Below are 23,104 nucleotides of genomic sequence, written 5' to 3' on the forward strand. Positions count from 1 at the left end.
AGAGGGATACAGATGCAGCATCAGAAGATCATAAGATTTTATGACTACATGATTGTTAAGGCCATTATACAGGACGGCAGCATTTGTGAGTCTGTTATGCATTCTAAAACTTTGCAAAGATGCAGAAGGGATGCCAAAAACACCTTTCTGTGTAACTGCTTCAGTGTCCCTTGTGTGTCGTTGTTGTCTCCAGTGGAGTTGAGAGATTATGGAGTGTTACTGTCGCTTTAAGGACTGCCCACAAGCCGGACGGCGCGCCGTGCCCCGAGCCGCCGTCGTCAGCCTGTTTCGAGCTGAAAACTTCCAAATTTAAGCCTCTGTTGACCCAGGACGTCGTGAGAGAACAGAGAAGTTTCAGAAGAGGTCGGGATCAGCAGTTTATCCGGACATTCCACTGTTAAAGGAGATTTTGTAATGAAAGATGTGCGGACGGATTCGCGCGTCGGCACCCAGCCGCTCATGGCGCGGCTGGTTTTCAGCTCGAAACAGGCTGACGACGGCGGCTCGGGGGCGGCGCGCCATCCGTCTCCGTGGGCAGTCCTTAAAGCAACAGTAACACTTCATAATCTCTCATCAGCCCTTAAAATGTTCACCGAAAACCGTCTGAATTTCTCAAATGGTGTCCACTCAGATCTTTCTCACAGTTTCTGAAAAAATTTTGATAAAGCAAAGCGCCAGTCTCTCAACAAGTTGTCAGACAAAGGAATTCCGACGGGAGGGGTGGACCAGTGCTCACTCAAAGCCTGCGCACAGGCGAATGATGCAACCGACAGGCGTGAAAAAACTCAAGCATGCGCACGAGGGTTCAAGCTTGGCAGACGTAATCGCACGTGATTCAGATCCATAGTTTTTTAAAAAAATAAAAAGGTCCGTTTCTTTTCTCACAGACCTCGTATGCTGGATTTGAGTGCTATTGTCAAAAAGCATGATGTCATATTTCCTCACTGTTGATGTCTGTGAGGACATCAAACAACTTGGGGGGGGGGGGAAACGAGCTAAATATGAAATTATTCATTTTGCACAATCTTCAGTTTGGATTTATCTTGTATACATGCGCTTGTGCACACACATGCATTTCTCTGTCATTCAAGTGGGTGGCATGCAGCTACAGTGGGGCAAAAAAGTATTTAGTCAGTCCCTGATTGTGCAAGTTCTCCTACTTACAAAGATGAGAGGTTTGTAATTTTCATCATAGGTACACTTCAACTATGAGAGACAAAATGAGAAAAAAACAATTCCAGGAAATCACATTGTAGGATTTTTAAATAATTTATATGTAAATTATGGTGGAAAATAAGTATTTGGTCAATAACAAAAGTTCAACTCAATACTTTGTAACATAATCTTGGTTGTGTTGGTAATGTTGGTAATGACAGAGTTCAAACGTTTCCTGTAAGTCTTCACCAGGTTTGCACACACTGTAGCTGGTATTATGGCCCATTCCTCCATGCAGATCTCCTCTAGAGCAGTGATGTTTGGGGGCTGTCGCTGGGCAACACGGACATTCAACTCCCTCCACAAATTTTCTATGGGGTTGAGGTCTGGAGACTGGTTAGGCCACTCCAGGACCTTGAAATGCTTTTTACGGAGCCACTCCTTCATTGCCCGAGTGGTGTGTTTGGGATCATTGTCATGTTGGAAGACCCAGCCACGTTGCATCTTCAATGCTCTCACTGATGGAAGGAGGTTTTGTCTTAAAATCTCATGATACATGGCCCCGTTCATTCTTCCCTTAACACGGATCAGTTGCCCTGTCCCCTTTGCAGAAAAACAGCCCCAAAGCATGATGTTTCCACCCCCATGCTTCACAGTAGATATGGTGTTCTTGGAATGCAACTCAGCATTCTTCTTCCTCCAAACATGACTAGTTGAGTTTTTACTAAAATGTTCTATTTTGGCTTCATCTGACCACATGATATTCTCCCAATCCTCTTCTGGAACATCCATATGCTCTCTGGCAAACTTCAGATGGGCCTGGACACGTACTGGCTTAAGAAGGGGGACATGCCTGGCACTGCAGGATTTGAGTCCCTTTCTGCGTAGTGTGTAGTGTGTAGCCTTTGTTACTTTGGTCCCGGCTCTCTGCAGGTCATTCATTAGGTCCCTCCGTGCAGTTCTGGGAGTTTTGTTTACCGTTCTCATGATCATTTTGACCCCACAGGATGAGATCTTGCGTGGAGCCCCAGATCGAGGGAGATTATCAGTGGTCTTGTATATCTTCCATTTTCTTACAATTGCTCCCACAGTTGATTTATTCACACCAACCTGCTTGACTATTGTAGATTCACTCTTCCCAGCCAGGTGCAGGTCTACAATGTTCTTCCTGGTGTCCTTTGACAGCTCTTTGGTCTTAGCCATGGTTGAGTTTGGAGTCTGAGTGTTTGGGGCTGTAGATAGATGTCTTTTATAGAGATAACGAGTTCCAACAGATGCCATTAATACAGGTAACAGGTGGAGGACAGAAGAGCTTCTTAAAGAAGTTGTTACAGGTCTGTGAGAGCCAGAAATCTTGCTTGTTTGTGGGTGACCAAATACTTATTTTCCACCACAATCTACAAATAAATTCTTTAAAAATCCTACAATGTGATTTCCTGGAATTTTTTTTCTCATTTTGTCTCTCATAGATGAAGTGTAACTATGATGAAAATTACAGACCTCTCTCATCTTCCTAAGTAGGAGAACTTGCACAATCAGGGACTGACTAAATACTTTTTTACCCCACTGTAAATCGGCAGACATGACATTACTGGATAATTAACACCTTTCACTGGCACTGGACTGTCTTTGGCTGGAAAACAACTGACAGCCATGAAAAATAGAAACAGATTTTTTTAAAAACCATTGCTGTGACTGAAAAGAAGTCACATGACTGCTGTCCATTTCAGAAAACTCACTTTGTCCTGTTCCGAACAGAGTGCCGCACAAAGCTCTGTGGCAAAAACTCTGAATTCTACAAATCATGGAAAAAGACAAAACTGATGGCGAGTCCACAATGAACTTAATGTACCTATTTACAGCAGATAAAATAAGCATGGAACATGCCACCATATTTCTCAGCAAATATATTTTTAATGATTACTGTTGACATGAAATTTTCACCACATGTTGGTAACAGCCCAAGTAATTCACATGCAAAGAAATCAAACCATAGATGTCCACAAATTCAATTATGTGTAATAATGTGAAATGACACAGGGAAAAGTATTGAACCCCTGAAGAAAGGGGAGGTGCAAAAAGGCACGGAAAGCAAAGACACCAGTTGAAATCTATCAGTAATTAGAAAGCATTCCTGCCCATTGTCAGTGCAAATTAATATCAGCTGGTTCAGTCCCAACTCATGGCCTATGAAAAGGTATCTCATTACCAAGGTGCCACACGTGAAACATCTCATGATGGGTAAAACAAAGAACTCTCTCAAGATCTTCACAGCCTTGTTGTTGCAAAACATACTGATGGCACCAGTTACAGATGTTTTTCTAAACTTCTGAATGTTCCAATGAGCACTGTTGGGGCCATAATCTGAAAGTGGAAAGATCATAATTTCACCATAAACTGGTCACAACAAGGTGCTCCTCGCAAGATTTATGACAGAGGAGTGAAAAGAATTATCAGAAGAGTTGACCAACAGCCAAGGACGATTTGTGGAGAACTTAAGAAAGACCTGGTGGGAGAATATAGTCTGCTCAGATGTCAACAAAATTGAAGTTTGGATGTCATAATACGCAGTGTGCTTGGAGGTCAAATGACACTGCACAGCTCAAACTCACCATAGCAACAGTTTAGAAGTGGGAACATCATAGTGTGGGGCTATTGTTCAGCATACGGCACTGACAAACGTCATAGCATTGAAGGAAGGATGAATGGTAAAATGTACCAAGCATTCTTGATAAAAATCTGCTGCTATCTACCAGGATGATCAGGATGTAATGAGGGTGGACATTTCAGCAAGACAATAATTCCAAACACACAGCCAAGGAAAGTCTCAGTTGGTTTCAGAGAATGAAAATAAAGATGCCAATCACCTGACTTGAATCCAACAGAAAATCTATCGAAAGAAATAAAGATCAGAGTTCATAGAATTCAAGATTTGAAGACTGTCTGTGTGGAAGAATGGGCCAAAATCACACCTCAGCAATGCATGCAACTAGTTTCTCCACACAGGAGGCATCTTGAAGCTGTTATGACCAACAAAGGCTTTTGTACGAAGAATTAAATAAATTTCTGTAAGCGTGTTCAGTATTTTTCCCTGTCATTCCATTTCATTGCACATAACTTAATTTCTGTACTTATTTGTTTTAGTTTCTTTGCATATATGTATTATGTGGGTTGTTACAGACAAAATTTCATGTCAATAGTACCTTTAGAAATATATTTACTGTGAAAAATGGTGATGTGTTCAGTACTTATTTTACCCGCTGTATATATTAAAAGGTTCCACAAGGTCTTTTTATGCAGGTGATGTCAGGCGTAGGGCACTGAAAAAAATGCACACACACAAAATGTAAACTGAATGTGCACTGCACAGAATTGTGGAAAAAGGATTCATTTAATATTTATCTTGTTTTGTCTGCCATGGTGACATGGTGTGCGATTTTGTGCTCACACAAGGGAATGGGCAGAATGAACTCTGCCCCTGTGTAATGGGAGTTTTACTGCACTGGGATGACTGCAGGACAAATAATATGAAAACAATATGAAACACTTTACTTTGCCCTCTTGGATGGTAACCACATCAGGCAGGCCTCCTGCGACGCGAGCACGGTCTATAAAAGCAAGACAAAATACAAACACCTGGATTTAATCTCCATCAGGCATTTGATATAAGATTATTCCCTACAACAAGCTCACACATGTCCAGCAAATGGCAGTATTCACAGGAGGCAGACAGATCTATGGTATGTTCCTTAGGGCCCTGTTGCACTGGGGAGAGGATTCATTGCGCATGAATTGAGTACACAAATTACGGGCGTTTGTTGTCGTCCGCAACAAAAATGGCTAAAAATGACAAATGTCCCAGTATGAATTATGGATATATTAATAATATATAGTGAATATATGATGAACAATCACGGTTGTATAACGCATGTAGTGAGAAAACGGATCTGACGCATTGTGATTATCATGGCAGTATTACGGGTGTATTATGAATGCATTTCGCACGTGTTGCGTGTGCATGGCATATGCATTGCAGTCATAAAAGAAGCGCACTTGCTCCTTTCGGCATCACTATTCACACCAACAATACAGCCTCTGGAGCAATTGCTGGACTTGGGAATAAATACTGTAACAGCTGCAGACAAGAAGGAAAAAACATGCAACTGTTTTATCAAGCCTTGACAATGTAAACAAGTCAAATAATTACCTTTTTAGACGGCTCAAAATGCTTTCTGCAGCTGGAGCTGTTCGGCCCAGCTGCAGCTTCCTGTGATTCAGAAGGTGATTACAGCTGTTTTCAACAGCCAATTTGCAGAATAAAATGATTAATCCGCCACAAAATAATTATTTTATATAGGCAGCGTCCAGCACAGAGTGCGTGGCAGCCGGTAGAACAAAGAACGGCATCCAGCTGTGAACACAGCGCATCTGAGTTGCATCCACTGCAAATCTGATGCAAAGCAGATGTAATAAAAACGCTTTATTTGTGGCTATCTGTATACAGTCGCTACAACTTATTTTAGTTTGTGATGTGGACATGATAGGCACGCAAAATATCCATTTTACACACTGTCTCAGTCCACTGCCAAGCCGCAAATCCCTGTCAGTTGCGGATATCAGCAGATGACGGCGAATATACAGCGCATAGATTATGTATTGTGTATGTATGGAGTATGTAAGGCGGATGTCATCCGCAGCCAAAATTTTGTGCAGCTCAAAAATCCTTGTAACGTGCCTCTGCAGATAATTGCGGACGTGTGCGGGTGTGAGCCGACTCATACAAGCATGTTTCACGCATGTTGCGGATGTTAAGCGAATATGAACCAATTTTGTGCGCAATCCATATGCAAATCCTCCTAAACGCCAGTGGGACAGGGTCCTTAAGCAAAACACTTACATTTTTGATTCATCTGGTGCATCAAAGTTCACCAAATTTTAATCAATTTCTCCACAAAATATGTTGGTTTAATTTGGTGAGTTAAACATTGATGGAATGTATTGTTTTTGAGTTATTGTCATCACTGTCTGGAGGGGTTGGATTCACTGCATTTCATAGGGTACTGTCATGGTTCACATTTTGGTTAACTTCCTTACATTTTAGCATACCTCCTCAGCTGTTCCTCATTGTTCTAAGTACTCTCTTGTATATTTAAACCCTCCTTCTTGCAGTTTGTCCTCCATGTGCTGTGTTTGAATTTTAGCTGCTGACTCTTATGCTTTATGTGTTTGGCCTGTTATTTGACATACTGTTGCCTGGTATGTTGCTCTACTGTGTTATGGACAATTAGCTTAGCTTCCCAAACTGGCATCTTTGTTCGACCCAGCATGGACACACCTTTGCATGTTGATTACTATGTCTGTGTCCTTGGACAGTCACTTGCAATCTGGATGACTGTTTTCCCACTGTGGACTGTTCTTTATTTCCACTGCTGGACTGTAAATACAGACTGCTGCTGTTGCCTGTGTGGTTCACCGCGTTGGGGACCCCTGCCATGTTACATATGTCACATTTTCTGGCCATGTCATTCCCCGTGATCGAGTCCATTCTGGCTTATAAGATGCATGACCAAGAACAGCTGCTGACAGTTGTGAGATATATTTGTGTTCAATTATGGTTTTCTATATTTGTTTTCTGTACTTGTTTTGGTATTAAGGTAGTTATTTTATTTAGGGTTATACTTTTAGTTTCATTCTTATTTTCACTTTCCTTTGTTCTTTCTTTTGATGTGCATGTAGAACTGGATTTAACCAGTTTGTACCACTTGGGATAAAGAGAGTTAGGTTCCAATTATAAATCATATGTCTCCCGTTATTGCGCGGGCCTGGGGCAAGGGGATGGACCTCCCTTGAATGCCCACGGGGACCAATAAGAGAAGGATTTTGTGAAATAAGGTCCGCATCTGTTACGCATATGTAGTCTTGTATAAAAACTGCTTGTATCCATTGTCCTGGGTTCTGTAAGAGCAGATCTTGTCTGTAAGAGAAGTTCTTGCAGGGCCCAGGCCTGATTATTTTTGCTGTGACTTTGATTAAATTTAAAAGTGCGGAATAGTTCAAGTTTGTACTTCATAAGGGGCAGTATTACAGAAAGAACTGGGGGAAGAATTAACACAGGTTTAATGCAACCTATTCAAGAGCTGCAGTCATCTTAGGAAGCCATTGCTAAATTCAAAAATTCTAATTTATTAATTTGTATAGTGCCAGCTCACGATAAGAACAGATCAAGGTGTTTGAATGAATGAATGAAAACTGTTTATTTCGAACATTTGATACAACAACAATTACAAGACAGATCAGTAAAGACAACAAAAAAGTTCCTACTGTGTACCCAACATGTCCGAAAAGGGGTAGGGTGAAGCATCAGCTTCACCCTACCCCTTGTATTGTTTCATACAATACAACACGGAAACAGAACAAATTGAGTTCAAAGATTAAAAACATGATAACAAGCTAAAACAGTTGACTGACCAGCAGAATCACCAGCATGTGACAGGACCAACATGTCATATCAGCAGACCCCCCAGAGGATACCGTGCCATTGTTTGCATGAGCCACCCCTCACACATATTGAGATTACAATGGAGACCCAGGTACTTGCAAGTCTGGCCCAGTTTGTACCCTAAGCATGCCTCCAAAGTGGCCTTTACAATCATCCATCTCATGAAGTTTGCCAGGGAGTGGGTGATGGCAAAGGGACTCACAGAGCTCTCAAGGTGAGATACGCTCAAGGAGCTATTTTCTGCCGAGTCTTGTCTTGCAGGTCATAGCGGTGAAATGTTGGAGAATGTCATGCATTAGCATGAGAGCATGACAACATGTTGAGTCTCACCTTGAATGCATGAGACCTGAGAGGACCACTTTAAAGCGTGAGTCTCACTCCGAATGTGTGAGACTTGAGAGCTCTGGGATTGGCAGTTGTCCATGTGTCAGTCCGCACAGGTTTTTTTCTAAAGCAATGAGACGTTTTTGATGTGTGGGGGTCCTGGATGAGAAGCTGTCAGAGAGAAACTGGTCCTTCAGATGAGTTCTGGATTAGGCAATATATATAAACGCAACACTTCTGGTTTTGCTCCCATTTTGTATGAGATGAACTCAAAGATCTAAAACTTTTTCCACATACACAATATCACCATTTCCCTCAAATATTGTTCACAAACCAGTCTAAATCTGTGATAGTGAGCACTTCTCCTTTGCTGAGATAATCCATCCCACCTCACAGGTGTGCCATATCAAGATGCTGATTAGACACCATGATTAGTGCACAGGTGTGCCTTAGACTGCCCACAATAAAAGGCCACTCTGAAAGGTGCAGTTTTGTTTTATTGGGGGGGATACCAGTCAGTATCTGGTGTGACCACCATTTGCCTCATGCAGTGCAACACATCTCCTTCGCATAGAGTTGAAGAGAACACCTCTCCAACATGCCAAACGCCAGCGATTGTGAGCATTTGCCCACTCAAGTCGGTTACGACGACGAACTGGAGTCAGGTCGAGACCCCGATGAGGACGACGAGCATGCAGATGAGCTTCCCTGAGACGGTTTCTGACAGTTTGTGCAGAAATTCTTTGGTTATGCAAACCGATTGTTTCAGCAGCTGTCCAAGTGGCTGGTCTCAGACGATCTTGGAGGTGAACATGCTGAATGTGGAGGTCCTGGGCTGGTGTGGTTACACGTGGTCTGCGGTTGTGAGGCTGGTTGGATGTACTGCCAAATTCTCTGAAACGCCTTTGGAGACGGCTTATGGTAGAGAAATGAACATTCAATACACGAGCAACAGCTCTGGTTGACATTCCTGCTGTCAGCATGCCAATTGCACGCTCCCTCAAATCTTGCAACATCTGTGGCATTGTGCTGTGTGATAAAACTGCACCTTTCAGAGTGGCCTTTTATTGTGGGCAGTCTAAGGCACACCTGTGCACTAATCATGGTGTCTAATCAGCATCTTGATATGGCACACCTGTGAGGTGGGATGGATTATCTCAGCAAAGGAGAAGTGCTCACTATCACAGATTTAGACTGGTTTGTGAACAATATTTGAGGGAAATGGTGATATTGTGTATGTGGAAAAAGTTTTAGATCTTTGAGTTCATCTCATACAAAATGGGAGCAAAACCAAAAGTGTTGCGTTTATATTTTTGTTGAGTATATTTGGCACGTTTGCACTTTGCTTGCTGTTATCTAGACTACTCGTTTGCTACTGTGGTCTATTCTACTTTTGCTGGTGGACTCTAAGTATAAAGACTGTTGCTATTGCTTGATGGTGTGGTTCTCTGTGTTTTCGGGTCACCTGCTCTGTTACAACCATCATATGTACATGGCTTCCAAATCCTAGGACTAAAAACCTTTTTAAAATTAAATATATGATATTAATAATTTCATTTTTTAAATAGTAGTAATGTGTATGTGTGTTCGTGTGTGCTTTTTAATCAATTTTTACCTTTTAGAGACAGAGAGTCCCAGAGTAACCAGACTCTTTTTCCCACACAAAATGTGAAAACATTGCCTTTTTAAAATAAAACAAATGCAAAGCAGGGTGTCCTGATGTTTCAATGGCTGTATCCTCCAAACGTTTCAAAAGCCAACACAAACACAGTGTCACTTACTTCTCTCTGCAACAGCGGCAGCTCTGGGGTTAAAAAAAGAACATTAAATGAGATCAAACATGAAGATAAACAGTAATGAAAGTTGATTTAAGTCTGACTCTGTGCTTCATACGTTTAAAAAGACCACAAAGACTGTTTTTTTTTTTATTTTACTATTATATACAAAATTTAGATCTGTGGCAGCTGGTATAACTTGAAATAAGTATGAGCTATACCACACTGAATGGTTTATTTAAAAAACAAAAAATAATAACCACAACTTCATACGTCAATGAAAGCTGAGTACACAAAATAGAAAGTATTAAATACAATGACACTTTTAAACATAATATCCCAAAAACATTTAAAAATATCTGTCATCATAAACTACATTAAATCCACAGAGAGAGAGAGAGAGAGAGAGAGAGAGAGAGAGAGAGAGAGAGAGAGAGAGAGAGAGAGAGAGAGAGAGAGAGAGAGGTCACAAATCACAAATTTAAAATTAAATGTTTGACTTCAATCAAACATTTGACTTAACTTAATATATATATATATATATATATATATATATATATATATATATATATATATATATATAGATATGTATATACATATATATATATATATATATGTATATACATATATATATATATATATATGTATATACATATATATATATATATATATATATATATATATATATATATATATATATATATTAGTTTCATCTGTTCTTTGTTCTTTTGATGTTCTGGGAGGGGTTGGGAATGGGGGAAGAGGGTTTTCATTTTTTAAATGCAGGCACACATATATGTCCATTTATTTCTTCTTGTCTTCTTTTTTTACATCCTTTAAATGGCAATGGCAAGACAGGCTAATTTGGTGAGCTGGAATGTTAGGGGTTTGAACCATATTGCCAAAAGGAAGAAAGTGCTAACCCATCTCAAACAATTAAAGGCAGAAATTGTGTTTCTGCAAGAAACCCACTTGCAGTCTTCTGAATGAAGTCTTGTAAATTTTTTCTCAATGGGCAGGGCAGTGCTTTCAATTTTATTTTCTTTATATAGCGCCAAATCACAACCGAGTTGCCTCAAGGCGCTTCGCACAGGTAAGGTCTAACCTTACCAACCCCCAGAGCAACAGTGGTAAGGAAAAACTCCCTCTGAGGAAGAAACCTCAAGCAGACCAGACTCAAAGGGGTGACCCTCTGCTTGGGCCATGCTACAAACATAAATTACAGAAACAATTCACAGAACAATTCACGGACGAATATACAAGAATTGCTGTTGGTGCACAGGAGGGTCGCCAACACAAATACAACTCCCATCTCTGGATGGAGCTGCACTTTAAACAGAGAAAAAACAGAATCAGGCATCAGAAAGACAAAAATACTGTGTAATTTGCCAGCATTAAACAACAAGAAAAACAGAAGAAATACTAAGGTGATCGCCGGCCGCTAGCCCTAAGCTTCACTAAAAGACCCAGAATTTAGGTAAAGTTGAGGCTGCGGCCCGCTCCAATTACTAATAACATGAATTAAAAGAGTAAAAAGCATAAAACAAAATTGTACCAGTATGCTAGCCATATGAAAGGGAAAAGAAGTGCGTCTTAAGTCGGGACTTGAATGTCTCCACAGAATCTGATTGTTTTATTGATGCAGAGAGATCATTCCACAGAACAGGGGTACGATAAGAGAAAAAGCTCTGTGACCCGCAGACTTCTTATTCACCCTAGAGACATAAAGTAGTCCTGCACCCTGAGAATATAAAGCCCGGGCCAGTATGTAAGGTTTAATTAGGTCAGCTAGGTAGGGAGGTGCCGGTCCATGAATAATTTTATAGGTTAGTAGCAAAACCTTAAAATCTGATCTCACTGGGACAGGAAGCCAGTGAAGAGATGCCAAAATGGGTGTAATGTGGTCGAACTTTCTGCTTTGTGTCAAAAGTCTGGCTGCAGCATTGGAGAGCCCTAATGCTAGACTGCGGTAAACCAGAAAATAGAACGTTGCAGTAGTCCAGTCTAGAAGAGATGAACACATGGATCAGGGTCTCAGCATCAGCCATAGACAGGATGGGACGAATCTTCGCTATATTTCGCAGGTGGAAGAAAGCAGTCCTCGTAATATTTCTAATATGGAGGCCAAAGGACAATGAAGGATCAAAAATGACCCCAAGGTTCCTCACTTTGTCAGTGTGCTGTATGACACACGAGCCTAGGCTGAGTCTTAACTGGTCAAATTGATGCAGATGTCTCACTGGACCAAGAACCATCATTTCAGTCTTATCAGAGTTTAAAAGTAGGAAGTTTCTAGACATCCAACTTCTCACTGCTGCAAGGCAATATTTCATTCTACCTTCTGGGCTAGAGCAAGGGGGGGTGGCCATTCTTATGTCCAATGATGTACTGTTTGAACCAACTCACGTCATGACTGACAATGATGGCGGGTTTTTAATTGTCTTTGGAAAGGTTTTTGATACCAGTGTTGTCTTAGTTAACATTTATGCTCCAAACGTAGATGATGTCACCTTTTTTGAAAAAGTTTTTCCAAGCTTCCTGAGTTGGACTCATGTTATCTAATCATGGGTGGGGACTTCAATTGCTGGTTTGATCCAATACTAGATTGCTCTTCCTCCAAACCAACCATGAGGACTAAGTCAGCCTCATACATTCAATCGCTTCTGTTAGAAGGTGGAATCTCTGACGTTTGGCGTCTTCTTCATCCTGATGATAGGGCATATTTCTTTTCTCCCCCATGCACAATACATTCATGAGGATAGATAATTTTTTGTGGATGACAGAATTGCTCCCCAAATCAGCTCATGTGATTATCAGAGTATAGTTATCTCTGACCATGCTCCTTTGATAATGTCAATGAATTTCCCTGGGATTCCAAACCCCATAAGACATTGGTGATTTAATTCTACACTACTTTCGGATGATAGCTTTATCAAGTTTATGGAGGAACATATTTCTTTATTTCTTGAAACTAACAATACTCCAGACGTATCCAGACTCTCACTCTAGGAGGCACTTTAGAGCCTATTTGAGAGGCCAAGTTATCTCATTTACAGCAAACTTGAAAAGAAAATCCCCAAAAGAACAACTGGACCTCCTGTCTGAAATCCACAACATTGACAAGGAATACGCAAAACACCAAACCCCTGAGCTTTATAATAAAAAGACTGAACTCAAAACTAGATTTGATCTCTTGAGACCCTACCAAACATAAAGCATTCTGCTGAAAAACAATTGCACATTGTATGAACATGGAGAGAAATCAGGGGAAATGACTCACTAATTTGCTAAGGGGACGCAGAGCCAAACAACACATATCTGGCATCTGCATTGAAAATGGGGAAGTTACTTCCAACCCCAGTGAGATCAACACTACTTTCAGAAATTTTTACTCCAGACTATATTCCTCTGAATTTGATGGAGATGAGGTTAGTATTAGCACTTTTCTCGACTTATTACCTATTCCTTCTGTTCCTGTAGACCTCATTGAGAAGCTTGAAGCTCCTATAACCCAAGCCATCTCTTCGATGCAGTCTGGGAAGACACCGGGGCCTGACGGTTTTCCCACTGAATTTTTTAAACAGTTTTCAAAACCCCTCTCATCACAATTTGCAGCTGTCCTACATGAAATCACACCAATGTGGCTCACCCCCACTGGCCGAGGCTTTCATATCATTTATTGCAAAGAACGGAAAAGACACGGCTGACTGTGCCTCCTAACGGCCTATTTCTCTCCTTAATACGGATGCCAAAATCCCAGTGAAAGTCCTGACTCTCAGATTAGAAGAGGCCCTCCCTCATATAATATCCACTGATCAGACTGGTTTTATTAAAAGCCGCCATGCTTTTTTCAATATCTGATGCCTTCTCGATGATACGCCCTCCCAAGACAAAATCCCGGAATGCATTCTTTCTATCGATGTAGAGAAGGCATTTGATTGTGTCGAGTGGAGATATCTGTTTTCAGCATTACGTAAATTTGGCTTTGGTCCCATGTTTGTAGGCTGGATTAAGTTGCTCTATGCTGCCCCTACTGCAACTGTACAGATGAATGGCATAACATCCCAACCTTTTGCACTGGGCCGCGAAACACGTCAAGGTTGTCCGTTGAGCCCGATCCTGTTTGATTTAGCAATAGAGCCACTTAGAGTCATGCTCAGAAACAGCATTGACATCTCTGGCATTTATAGGGGCGGTGTGGAACATAAAGTCTCTCTCTGTGCTGATGATCTCTTGCTGTATATCTCAGGCCCAACTAACTCTCTGGCTGCGGCGTTGTCTCTTTTTGAAGAATTTGGATGTATGTCCAGCTACAAAATTAACATCCACAAGACAAAGCTCTTTCCAATAAATGATGAGGCCCTTGCTGCCGATTATAGTAGCACCCCTCTTAAGATTGAGAAACGGCAGTTCACTTATTTAGGATTAGAGATCACCCGTAAATTTAAGGACCTATTCCGTGAAAATTTCACAACTCTTCACAATCAGGAGAGACCTTCTTTACAACAATGGTCACCCCTTTCACTGACACTAGCCGGTTGTATAAATTCCGTAAAAATGAATATACTATAATGGTCCCTCGCTATAACGCGGTTCACCCTTCGCAGGCTCGCAGTTTCACAAATTTTTTTGTGCAATTTTGCATGCTTTTTTTTTTTTTAACAGCGCATTGTGTTCTGCGTCCTTATCAGGCTTCGATCTGTTGGCCCGGAATGGTTAACGGTTGAGTTGAACTCAGTCCAAAATATGTCACTCTCTGCGTTGCTTGGTGCCCCACTTAATTATCCAATACTCAAACAAATAAAAAATCCGGCAGTACGCTCTGCTTTGAAGGCGTGGATTCAGTTTAGGAGGGCATTTAGTTATGCCCAATTTTCCATGCTCAGCCCTGTTGCCTCCAATCCCCTTTTTACTCCATCTCAGTGTGATACCTCCTTCATGGACTGGCATAAAAAGGGGGGCATCACTTCATTCTCACATCTATTCAAGGGCAACAGTTTTTCTTCATTTGAGGAGCTCTCTGAGAAATTCCACTTGCCCAAAATGCATTTTTCTGTTATTTACAGGTCAGAGATTTTATGAGTTGTACTTTACCATGTTTTCTCAATAAGCCTGGTGCTAATTCAATTGATACATTTCTCTCCTTTAATCCAACCTCAAAGGGCGCACTCTCAACACTGTACCGGAATGTCATCACATTTCTACGTTTGACATTGGACAGGACCAGAAAGGCATGGGAACAAGACCTAGGACGTTCGATATCTGCTGACCGCTGGGACTTGATCCTGAAATCGATCCATAAATCATCACTGTGCGCAAGACACTGCCTAATACAATTCAAAGTGGTTCATAGAGCTCACAGGTCAAAGTCTGAATTAGCCAGCATATATCCTGACGTTACCCCCACCTGTATCAAATGTAAATTAGGCAATGCCACCCTCTTCCACATGTATTGGCTATGCCCTCACTTACAAATCTTTTGAAATGAGATTTTTCATGCTCTTTCAAATATCCTGCAGCATGAACTCTATCCAAATCCTATGATGGCTCTATTTGGTACCTCTGGCCTGATGACCCCTGACTGACTTCTGCTGAGCGCCACATGGTCTCCTTCTCCCTCCTCTTGGGCAGGCAGGCCATTCTGTTTAGGTGAAAGGAGGCGACCTCGCCCACACACACTCAATGGCTGAGAGACACTGGGCCTCATGTATCAATGTTGCGCACTTGTGGCGTAAATTTACGGCGTAAACTTGAAATACACCAAAGTTGCCGTGACATGTATCAAGCAGTGCGCACCTGCCCATTTCTGGCATACGCCTGACGTGATCTTGATAAATGTGGCGGGTGGAAACGACCGTAATTATAATAAACACGCCCATAAATATTCAGACTCAGCTTCAGACACACCCTTGTTTTACGACATGGAAGCCAGGAAGACGGCAATGAGTGGCCGTCGTATCAATGTTTTGTAGTATATAATCAATAAAGTGTTACAGTGGTCCCTCGTTTATCGGGGGAGTTACGTTCTAAAAAATAGCCCGTAATACGTGAAACCGCGACATAGTCAGCGTTATTTTTTACAATTATTATAGACGTTTCAAAGCTGCAAAACCCCTGTAAACCCACATTATACACTTTCACAATCAGGCATGAACATTTTCTCACTTTTCTCTCGTGTGTAAACACTCTCAAAGTTCAAACCTTAGTAGGAAAATAAGACCAAACTGTTTTCAGGCCCAAACATTTGTTAGAGAAATAAAAATAGAACGTTTTCCTATAAATAATTATGATGGCATTTAGAACTAACGAATTTAATTTTAACAATCAACGTACGAGGTTGGACACATAAGAAATTATTAATAGTGACTGACCAGTATTCCACAGATCGGGCCTCTGCGTCCTGACGCTGCGCCTTTTCCACTCACACCTCGCTGCAGCAGGTGCTGTTTCCGTGTGAGAAACACAGTTATGAGTAGGCCTATTTGTTGGCGCTCTTTCTTCGTCTGGGCGAGAGGATTCTTATAAACAGACACGTAGAACACAGAACACTGTAAAAAAAATTAATAGCAAGCAAAATTGGACTAAATACTCAGCAGGACTGCGAGGCTGCGTTATAGCGAGGGACCAATGTATTCTCTTTTCACGTCAATAATTCTTGACGTGGATATTTGCTCGCTCAATTAATAAGACACGCCTAATTTGTCAGATTTCTTTATTTTTAAAATGTACCTCTTTATTTATTGCATTGTGACAAACGAATGGAGACGACAAAACCTGATTGCAGCACGGGCGAATTAAGGGAATGACATCAGTACAGTTATAATTATCAATTTCATTGTCTAAAACGATCACACCACATGAAGTTAAGCTCAGTGCTGCTCTGGCTCCAGGCTCGACGTCTGGAGAAAAAGGCGAGCAACGCTTCTTTGCAGTCAGCGCTGTGTCCACGGATGGTGCTCCATAACAATCCTGCAACAGCGGGATTTGTATTAATTATTATGTAGTATAATCAGGAAAGTGTTATTTATGTAACATATGCATTGATTTGTATGATGGCACTGTTTATCGTGTTGATCATCTTCATTTTTATGTGTATTCCAGCGCTGGTTCATTTTGGTGTATAATTTACGCCACCTCTCGACCTGGTGTATATTTTCAGCGCAGCGTACGCCAACGACCACATTGATAAATGCCAAGTAGCGCAGCCGTTTTGGCGTACACCCCATATACGCTCAAATATCGCTGTACGCAACGTTGATACATGAGGCCCACTGTGCGCTGTCTTACTCTTGAAAAGATGCGTTTTTCATTGAAAGGCACTGAGGGAAAATTTTTATAAGACTTGGGGATCCTTTCTGACCTACTTTCATGACTCTCATGTGTTGTAGAATATGCCTTTGGAATAGGCCCCAGACATTTGGGTAGCTCAAGATTTGAACATCGAAAGCCTGCTGACTACTGTGTGTGCCTTAGCTGTCTTTCCTTAAAGGGTGGGGGGATTGCAGGGTCAGTGTTCTACCTCTATCCTGACATGATTAAGGAGAATTTGTATACGTTCGTATACAGGTGTATGCATAATGTATGTGAGGGTAGGTCATTTAATTGTACCTTCCATACTGGTACCTGCCCAATAGGGGATGTTCTGTTGTTGTTATTGTTGTTATTATATTTGTAATGTACATTTCTAATGCACCACAGGCTGTTTTTTTAATATATTCGCTTTGGAAAATTTAATAAAAAGATTTTGAAAAGAAATATTAGTTTTGAATCTGTTTCTTTGTATGGGAGGGGGAGGGTGATTAACTGAAATTCATGAGATTTCATAGTTGGATAACTAGCATTCATTTATTTTACATTCATTTTAATCCTATTTAAAGGATCATATTGTACATAATCCCTTTATATCCAGCTCTTATAGTTAGATATGGTTTGGGTTTTATATTAAACATCACTGAATTCAATAATATTTTGACTCTATATGCAAAAATGTTCCTACTTTAAGAAAATTGGCCTACAAGGACTCATTTTAGACATCTGCAACATACATAAGTCCATAGTCCAAGTCTGGACTCCTGTTGATTATGTGAGACAGAGCCAGTCTGTGGGAGAAAGGTGCAGACACCCTCTCTTTGAAGGATAGCCTGACAACCGGCCCGGCTATGAATTGGGCCGGATACTGGACTCCATTTTGGAGTATGATTTCCCACTCCAAAATGAGCAATAGGAGAGCAGCACTGGAATTTCCTCTCTTAAATGATCATTAGGAGAGCAGTGCTCGCGTCACATCAACGTGAGGCTGACACATGGGCTGACTTCAGCGTCTCGGCCACCAACCAATCACAGGCTAGTAGAGAGAGGCCACTATCTGGTCCAATTCAGGGCCGGTTGTCGAGCTATTTGAAGGAGAGTGAACACTGAGGCAAATGGTTAGGAAACAACAAAACTTTCTGAGGAAGGCCAGCATGTTGTTGCTCCCTGGTGGCAGCTGCCATGGAGACAATTTTTTACACACACATCATAAAATGCTGAAACTCTAGAATCATATTTCAGTAGAAAACTATGTCATTATTCAAATATGAATGTAATTTTTTAGATAATGACTTACTTGAGTCTCTGAAATTCCGCAAAAGCATCATCAAATGCTGTGAAACACAAATACATAAAAATTAATACCTGGATTAATGGTAAAAGGAAATAATGCCTACAAGAATTCATTTCAGAGATTTATTCCTGTTGATTACATTTAGTGCACATGCCATAAAACAACAATTTTGTAAATATGTAGATGATCTCACCTTGTCCACACAACTCAACGGTTCTTCGCAACCCGCCTTTTCCATCATTAAACTCAATGGCATATTTGCCCATGTCTTTCTCTGTGGGCTCTGTGATCTGCAGCCACAGCTGCTCTCCCACAACGCCACTCTTAATCCGATCAGAGAAGGCAATGGCAGAATCCCTGTCGGAGAGACAATACTGATCACTGTGAACAAAAACATGCTGTACGTGCACAACATGCAACTGCTGCTCATGCGTGACAATATGTACAGAACATAATGAAATATTTCACTTTAAAAACTTAGTTTAAACCCTCAGAAATAAATGCCAGAAGTCAAGTACTCTCCGACTATATGCCGATGATGTGATTTTAAATTTTAGACAATGACATTAAGTACTTTTCAGAAAAGCATTAGCTGCTTAATGTCAGTGGGTGAGATCAGTGTTATACATGCGTGTGGACACACGACTGCAGCCAAAAGCCATACTTGTAGTGCCATGTCACTTGGAGTAAATCGTTATAGTAGTTGACGAAGGTGTAGAGTCTGATGCCCTTTTCTGTGCTTGTGATCTTCAGTGGAGTGGAAGAATTTGCTGCAAGAACATAAACCAGAGGCCATTTAGGCTGGAGAGAATTCACGGTCAGCTTCATTATTCATGGGTTATTATACAACGGCTGACCGGATCCTTGTAATTCGATTGGTGGGTTGTATGTCACGTGACATGGATTATTCGTCCCATTGGAATTTGGTACCATTGCACGCTTCTGCTGTGCCAATCCCGAAAAGGAACATCCATCCATCCATCCATCCATCCATCCATCCATCCATCCATCCATCCATCCATCCATCCATCCATCCATCCATCCATCCATCCATCCATCCATCCATCCATCCATCCATCCATTTTCTTCCGCTTTATCCGGAATCAGGTCTCGGGGGCAGCAGCTCAAGCAAAGCCGCCCAGACTTCCCGATCCACACACACCTCCCCCAGCTCCTCCGGGGGAACCCCAAGGCGTTCCCAAGCCAGCCGAGAGACATAGTCCCTCCAGCATGTCCTGGGTCTTCCCCGGGGCCTCCTCCCGATGGGACGTGCCCGGAACACCTCTCCAGCAAGGTCTCCAGGGGGCATCCGAAAAAGATGCCCAAGCCACCTCAGCTGGCTCCTTTCGACATGGAGGAGCAGCGGCTCGATTCCGAGCCCCGCCCGAGTGACCGAGCTCCTCACCCTATCTCTAAGGGAGCGCCCAGCCACTCTACGGAGGAAACTCTTCTCGGCCACTTGTACTCACGATCTCGTTCTTTCGGTCATGAGCCAAATCTCATGACCATAGGTGAGGGTCGGAACGTAGATCAATCGGTAAATCGAGAGCTTTGCCCCCTACTCAGCTCTCTCTTCACCATGACGGTCCAATACAGCGACTGCATCACTGCAGATGCTGCACCGATCCATCTGTCGATCTCACGCTCCATCCGTCCCTCACTCATGAACAAGACCCCGAGATACTTAAACTCCTCCACTTGAGGCAAGGACTCTCCACCAACCTGAAGAGGGCAAGGCACCTTTTTCTGGTCGAGAACCATGGACTCGGATTTGGAGGTGCTGATTTTCATCCTGGACGCTTCACACTCAGCTGCAAAGTGCCACAGTGTACGCTGAAGGTCCTGATTTGATGAAGCCAACAGAACCACATTGTCTACAAACAGCAGAGATGAGATTCTGTGGTTCCCAAACCAGACCCCCTTTACACCCTGGCTGTGCCTAGAAATTCTATCCATAAAGATAATGAACAGAACTGATGACAACCGGTGTCTTTGTTGGTAAGTGGGATCCCGGAGGCACAAGACAGGTACTGGCAGACCAAGCATGCTGCAACCCGTGCGGTCACAGAGGCAAAAACTCGGGTCTGGGAGGAGTTCGGGAGGCCATGGGGGAGTACTATTGGTTGGCCTCGAAGAAATTCTGGCAAACCGTCCGACGCCTCAGGACGTGGAAGCAGCTCTCCACCGGCACTGTCTACGGTGCCGGTGGGGAGCTGTTGACCCTGACTGGGGATGTTGTTGGGCGGTGGAAGGAATACTTCGAGGATCTCCTCAATCCCATCGTCACATCTTCTGAAGAGGAAGCAGAGACTGGGGATTCAGAGGCAGACTCATCCATCACCCAGGCCAAAGTCACAGAGGTGGTTAGAAAGCTCCTTGGTGGCAAGGCTCCTGGGGTGGATGAAATCCGTCCTGAGTACCTTAAGTCTCTGGATGTTGTGGGACTGTCTTGGTTGACACGCCTCTGCAACATCGCGTGGCGGTCTGGGACAGTGCCTCTAGATTGGCAGACTGGGGTGTTGGTCCCTCTGTTTAAGAAGGGGGACCGGAGGGTGTGTTCCAACTACAGGGGGATCACACTCCTCAGCCTCCCTGGTAAGGTCTATAACAGAGTACTGGAGAGGAGAATTCGACCGATAGTTGAACCTCGGATTCGGGAGGAGCAGTGTGGTTTTCGTCCTGGTCGCGGCACACTGGACCAGCTCTACACACTCCACTGGGTGCTCAAGGGTTCATGGGAGTTCACCCAACCAGTCCACATGTGCTTTGTGGATCTGGAGAAGGCGTTCGACCGTGTCCCCCGGGGTGCCCTGTGGGGGGTGGTGTGGGAGTACGGGGTCCGGGGTCCTTTACTAAGGGCTATCCGGTCCCTGTACGACTGCAACAGGAGCTTGGTTCGCATTGCTGGTAGTAAGTCAAACCAAATGGGAACAGCCGAAAGAAAAAGAAGAGCATGCTTCCACCACCACCAGTGTTGTCCCGCTAGTGTGCATGCATGCACTCACACAAGCGGGAAGGCGCTTAGGTTTAAAACAAACATGGCGGAGTTTGTGTTGCTGAAGGACGACGGTTTGAAAGAGCTAATTGACATGCTAGTGCTTCTAACACACGCGCACATACACACACACACACACACATAAATCCACTCCGCCGTAAGCCGTCTGGAGGCATGAAGAGCTGTTTGGATGAAAAGCTGACGTGATTTTTCGTTGGACTGAGGAACTACGCAGTCTTTTTTTTTTCTTTTTTTTTTTTGGAAGTACGAAGTCAGTGCACAGCATCACCAGACTACATGCCACAATTTGGACTCCTATATAAAGTTTGTGTTGGACTTTAGCAGCAGTTGAACACCAAATTGTAAGTCCCTTTTCTGCTGTTTATAAATTAATAAAATATCAAATCACAAGGATCTATTTTAGCCATTATATAAAACAATTTATGAATGTTTTTACATTCTTTCAATGGAACGAATATTTAATTTGGTGAAAGATGGAACATACCATTCAACTCGGCTTCGCCTCTTTAAAGGGTATGTTCCATCTTTCATCTCATGAAATAATTGGACCATTGAACTCAAACATTATTATTTGTATAGTGACGCTTACCGATAAAACTGAAAACTTTATTCATCAGTTCTTTGAAACCTAGAAAAGAACAAGGTTTGATAATCCCAGGTTTGTCTATATTCATGAAGGAAGTGGATCTGTTTGTATGTATGCTGCTATGAAAGCTTACCTTGGTCTGTCAAATTCAATGTTGAAGTGTCCTTTCCTCTGTCATCCTGTAGGATAACCTTATACACACCAGAATCCTTCTTGGAAATCTGACAAAGAAAGAAAAGAGGACAGCAGAATATACAACAGTGAACTGCTAAAGCAAGCTTTCTCATCAGCTAATGTTGCAGCTGAAAACATACATATCACGCTAAAAGCAAAAAAAGCAGACAAACAAATAAACAAAGCATTCTCAGGGAAAATGGCCAAAAGCCATTCACTTATGATGACAACTGATAACTGCTCCCAACTTTCAGTCTTCTCCGGATTACATCATCGACATACTCTGCTTCAGCTGCAGGGGAGTCACACTGAAATGGGACACATGTGACATGAGGTTTATATGTTATAGTTGTAGACAGCTGCTGTGACACTTTACTCCAGGCAGACATACATTTAAGGACAAAACAGTGAGATGGCAATGAGTGGTGAAGATGGAAAACAGGATTAAAGTGAAACTAGAAAGAAAACAGCAGGTTAAAACAAAGCAGAGTTAGAGACAGAAGGTGATAACTGCACTCAAGTTTAGTGTGAATTAATAATGTGTAACAAATTACATGACATTGTAGTGTCCTTTAATATGATGCATTTAATTAATGTTAATTCAATGGGAGATATTAGAGTTTTTCCACTGGAACAAAAAGTGACAAATCGGAGTGTTTAGGTTTGTGATTGACTTGGATGAAGGCTAAGATTCTGGCTTTCAGTGACTTGTTGGACACGACCATCTGAAGTGTATTTTCATTTGGTGAAAGCATCAAATTTGAAGAGACATTCCCTTAACTTGGCAGAGATATTCATGTCTCTGGATCCTGTGCATTTGGGATGGAGAGACACCTTGGAAGATACAATAGAGCCACGAGGTTGCTGGACAGAGGTGTATGGCAATGTCAACAACTTTGCAGGAGAATGAAGGTCCAAGTCTTTATAGTCCTTGTACATCCTGTCAGATTGTATAGTTGTGAATCATGGATGC

General features: G+C 42.2%; 1 protein-coding gene and 1 long non-coding RNA gene across 6 annotated transcripts in view; one reads left to right on the plus strand and one right to left on the minus strand.

The window, feature by feature from the left end:
- myom1b (myomesin 1b) overlaps positions 1–23,104 on the minus strand; it is a 126,790-nt gene that overhangs the window by 17,723 nt on the left and 85,963 nt on the right. For 3 of the 5 annotated variants that reach the window (XM_034170977.1, XM_034170970.1, XM_034171001.1), the window contains 8 exons: positions 22,380–22,439; positions 22,091–22,178; positions 21,961–21,999; positions 19,020–19,125; positions 18,549–18,712; positions 18,359–18,395; positions 9,760–9,782; positions 4,708–4,763 (listed from right to left, as the gene is read on the minus strand). In XM_034170977.1, coding sequence (XP_034026868.1) covers positions 4,708–4,763; positions 9,760–9,782; positions 18,359–18,395; positions 18,549–18,712; positions 19,020–19,125; positions 21,961–21,999; positions 22,091–22,178; positions 22,380–22,439 — 573 coding nt within the window. The remainder of the gene's footprint in view (positions 1–4,707; positions 4,764–9,759; positions 9,783–18,358; positions 18,396–18,548; positions 18,713–19,019; positions 19,126–21,960; positions 22,000–22,090; positions 22,179–22,379; positions 22,440–23,104) is intronic. The other 2 variants (XM_034170984.1, XM_034170993.1) reach the window with 1 other exon arrangement.
- Positions 3,477–17,898, plus strand: LOC117511056. The gene is made up of 3 exons (XR_004560873.1): positions 3,477–3,616; positions 4,094–4,100; positions 17,889–17,898. It is a non-coding gene; the product is annotated as an uncharacterized LOC117511056 (long non-coding RNA).

Source organism: Thalassophryne amazonica, chromosome 1, assembly GCF_902500255.1.
Source record: "Thalassophryne amazonica chromosome 1, fThaAma1.1, whole genome shotgun sequence".
NCBI lineage: Eukaryota > Metazoa > Chordata > Actinopteri > Batrachoidiformes > Batrachoididae > Thalassophryne > Thalassophryne amazonica.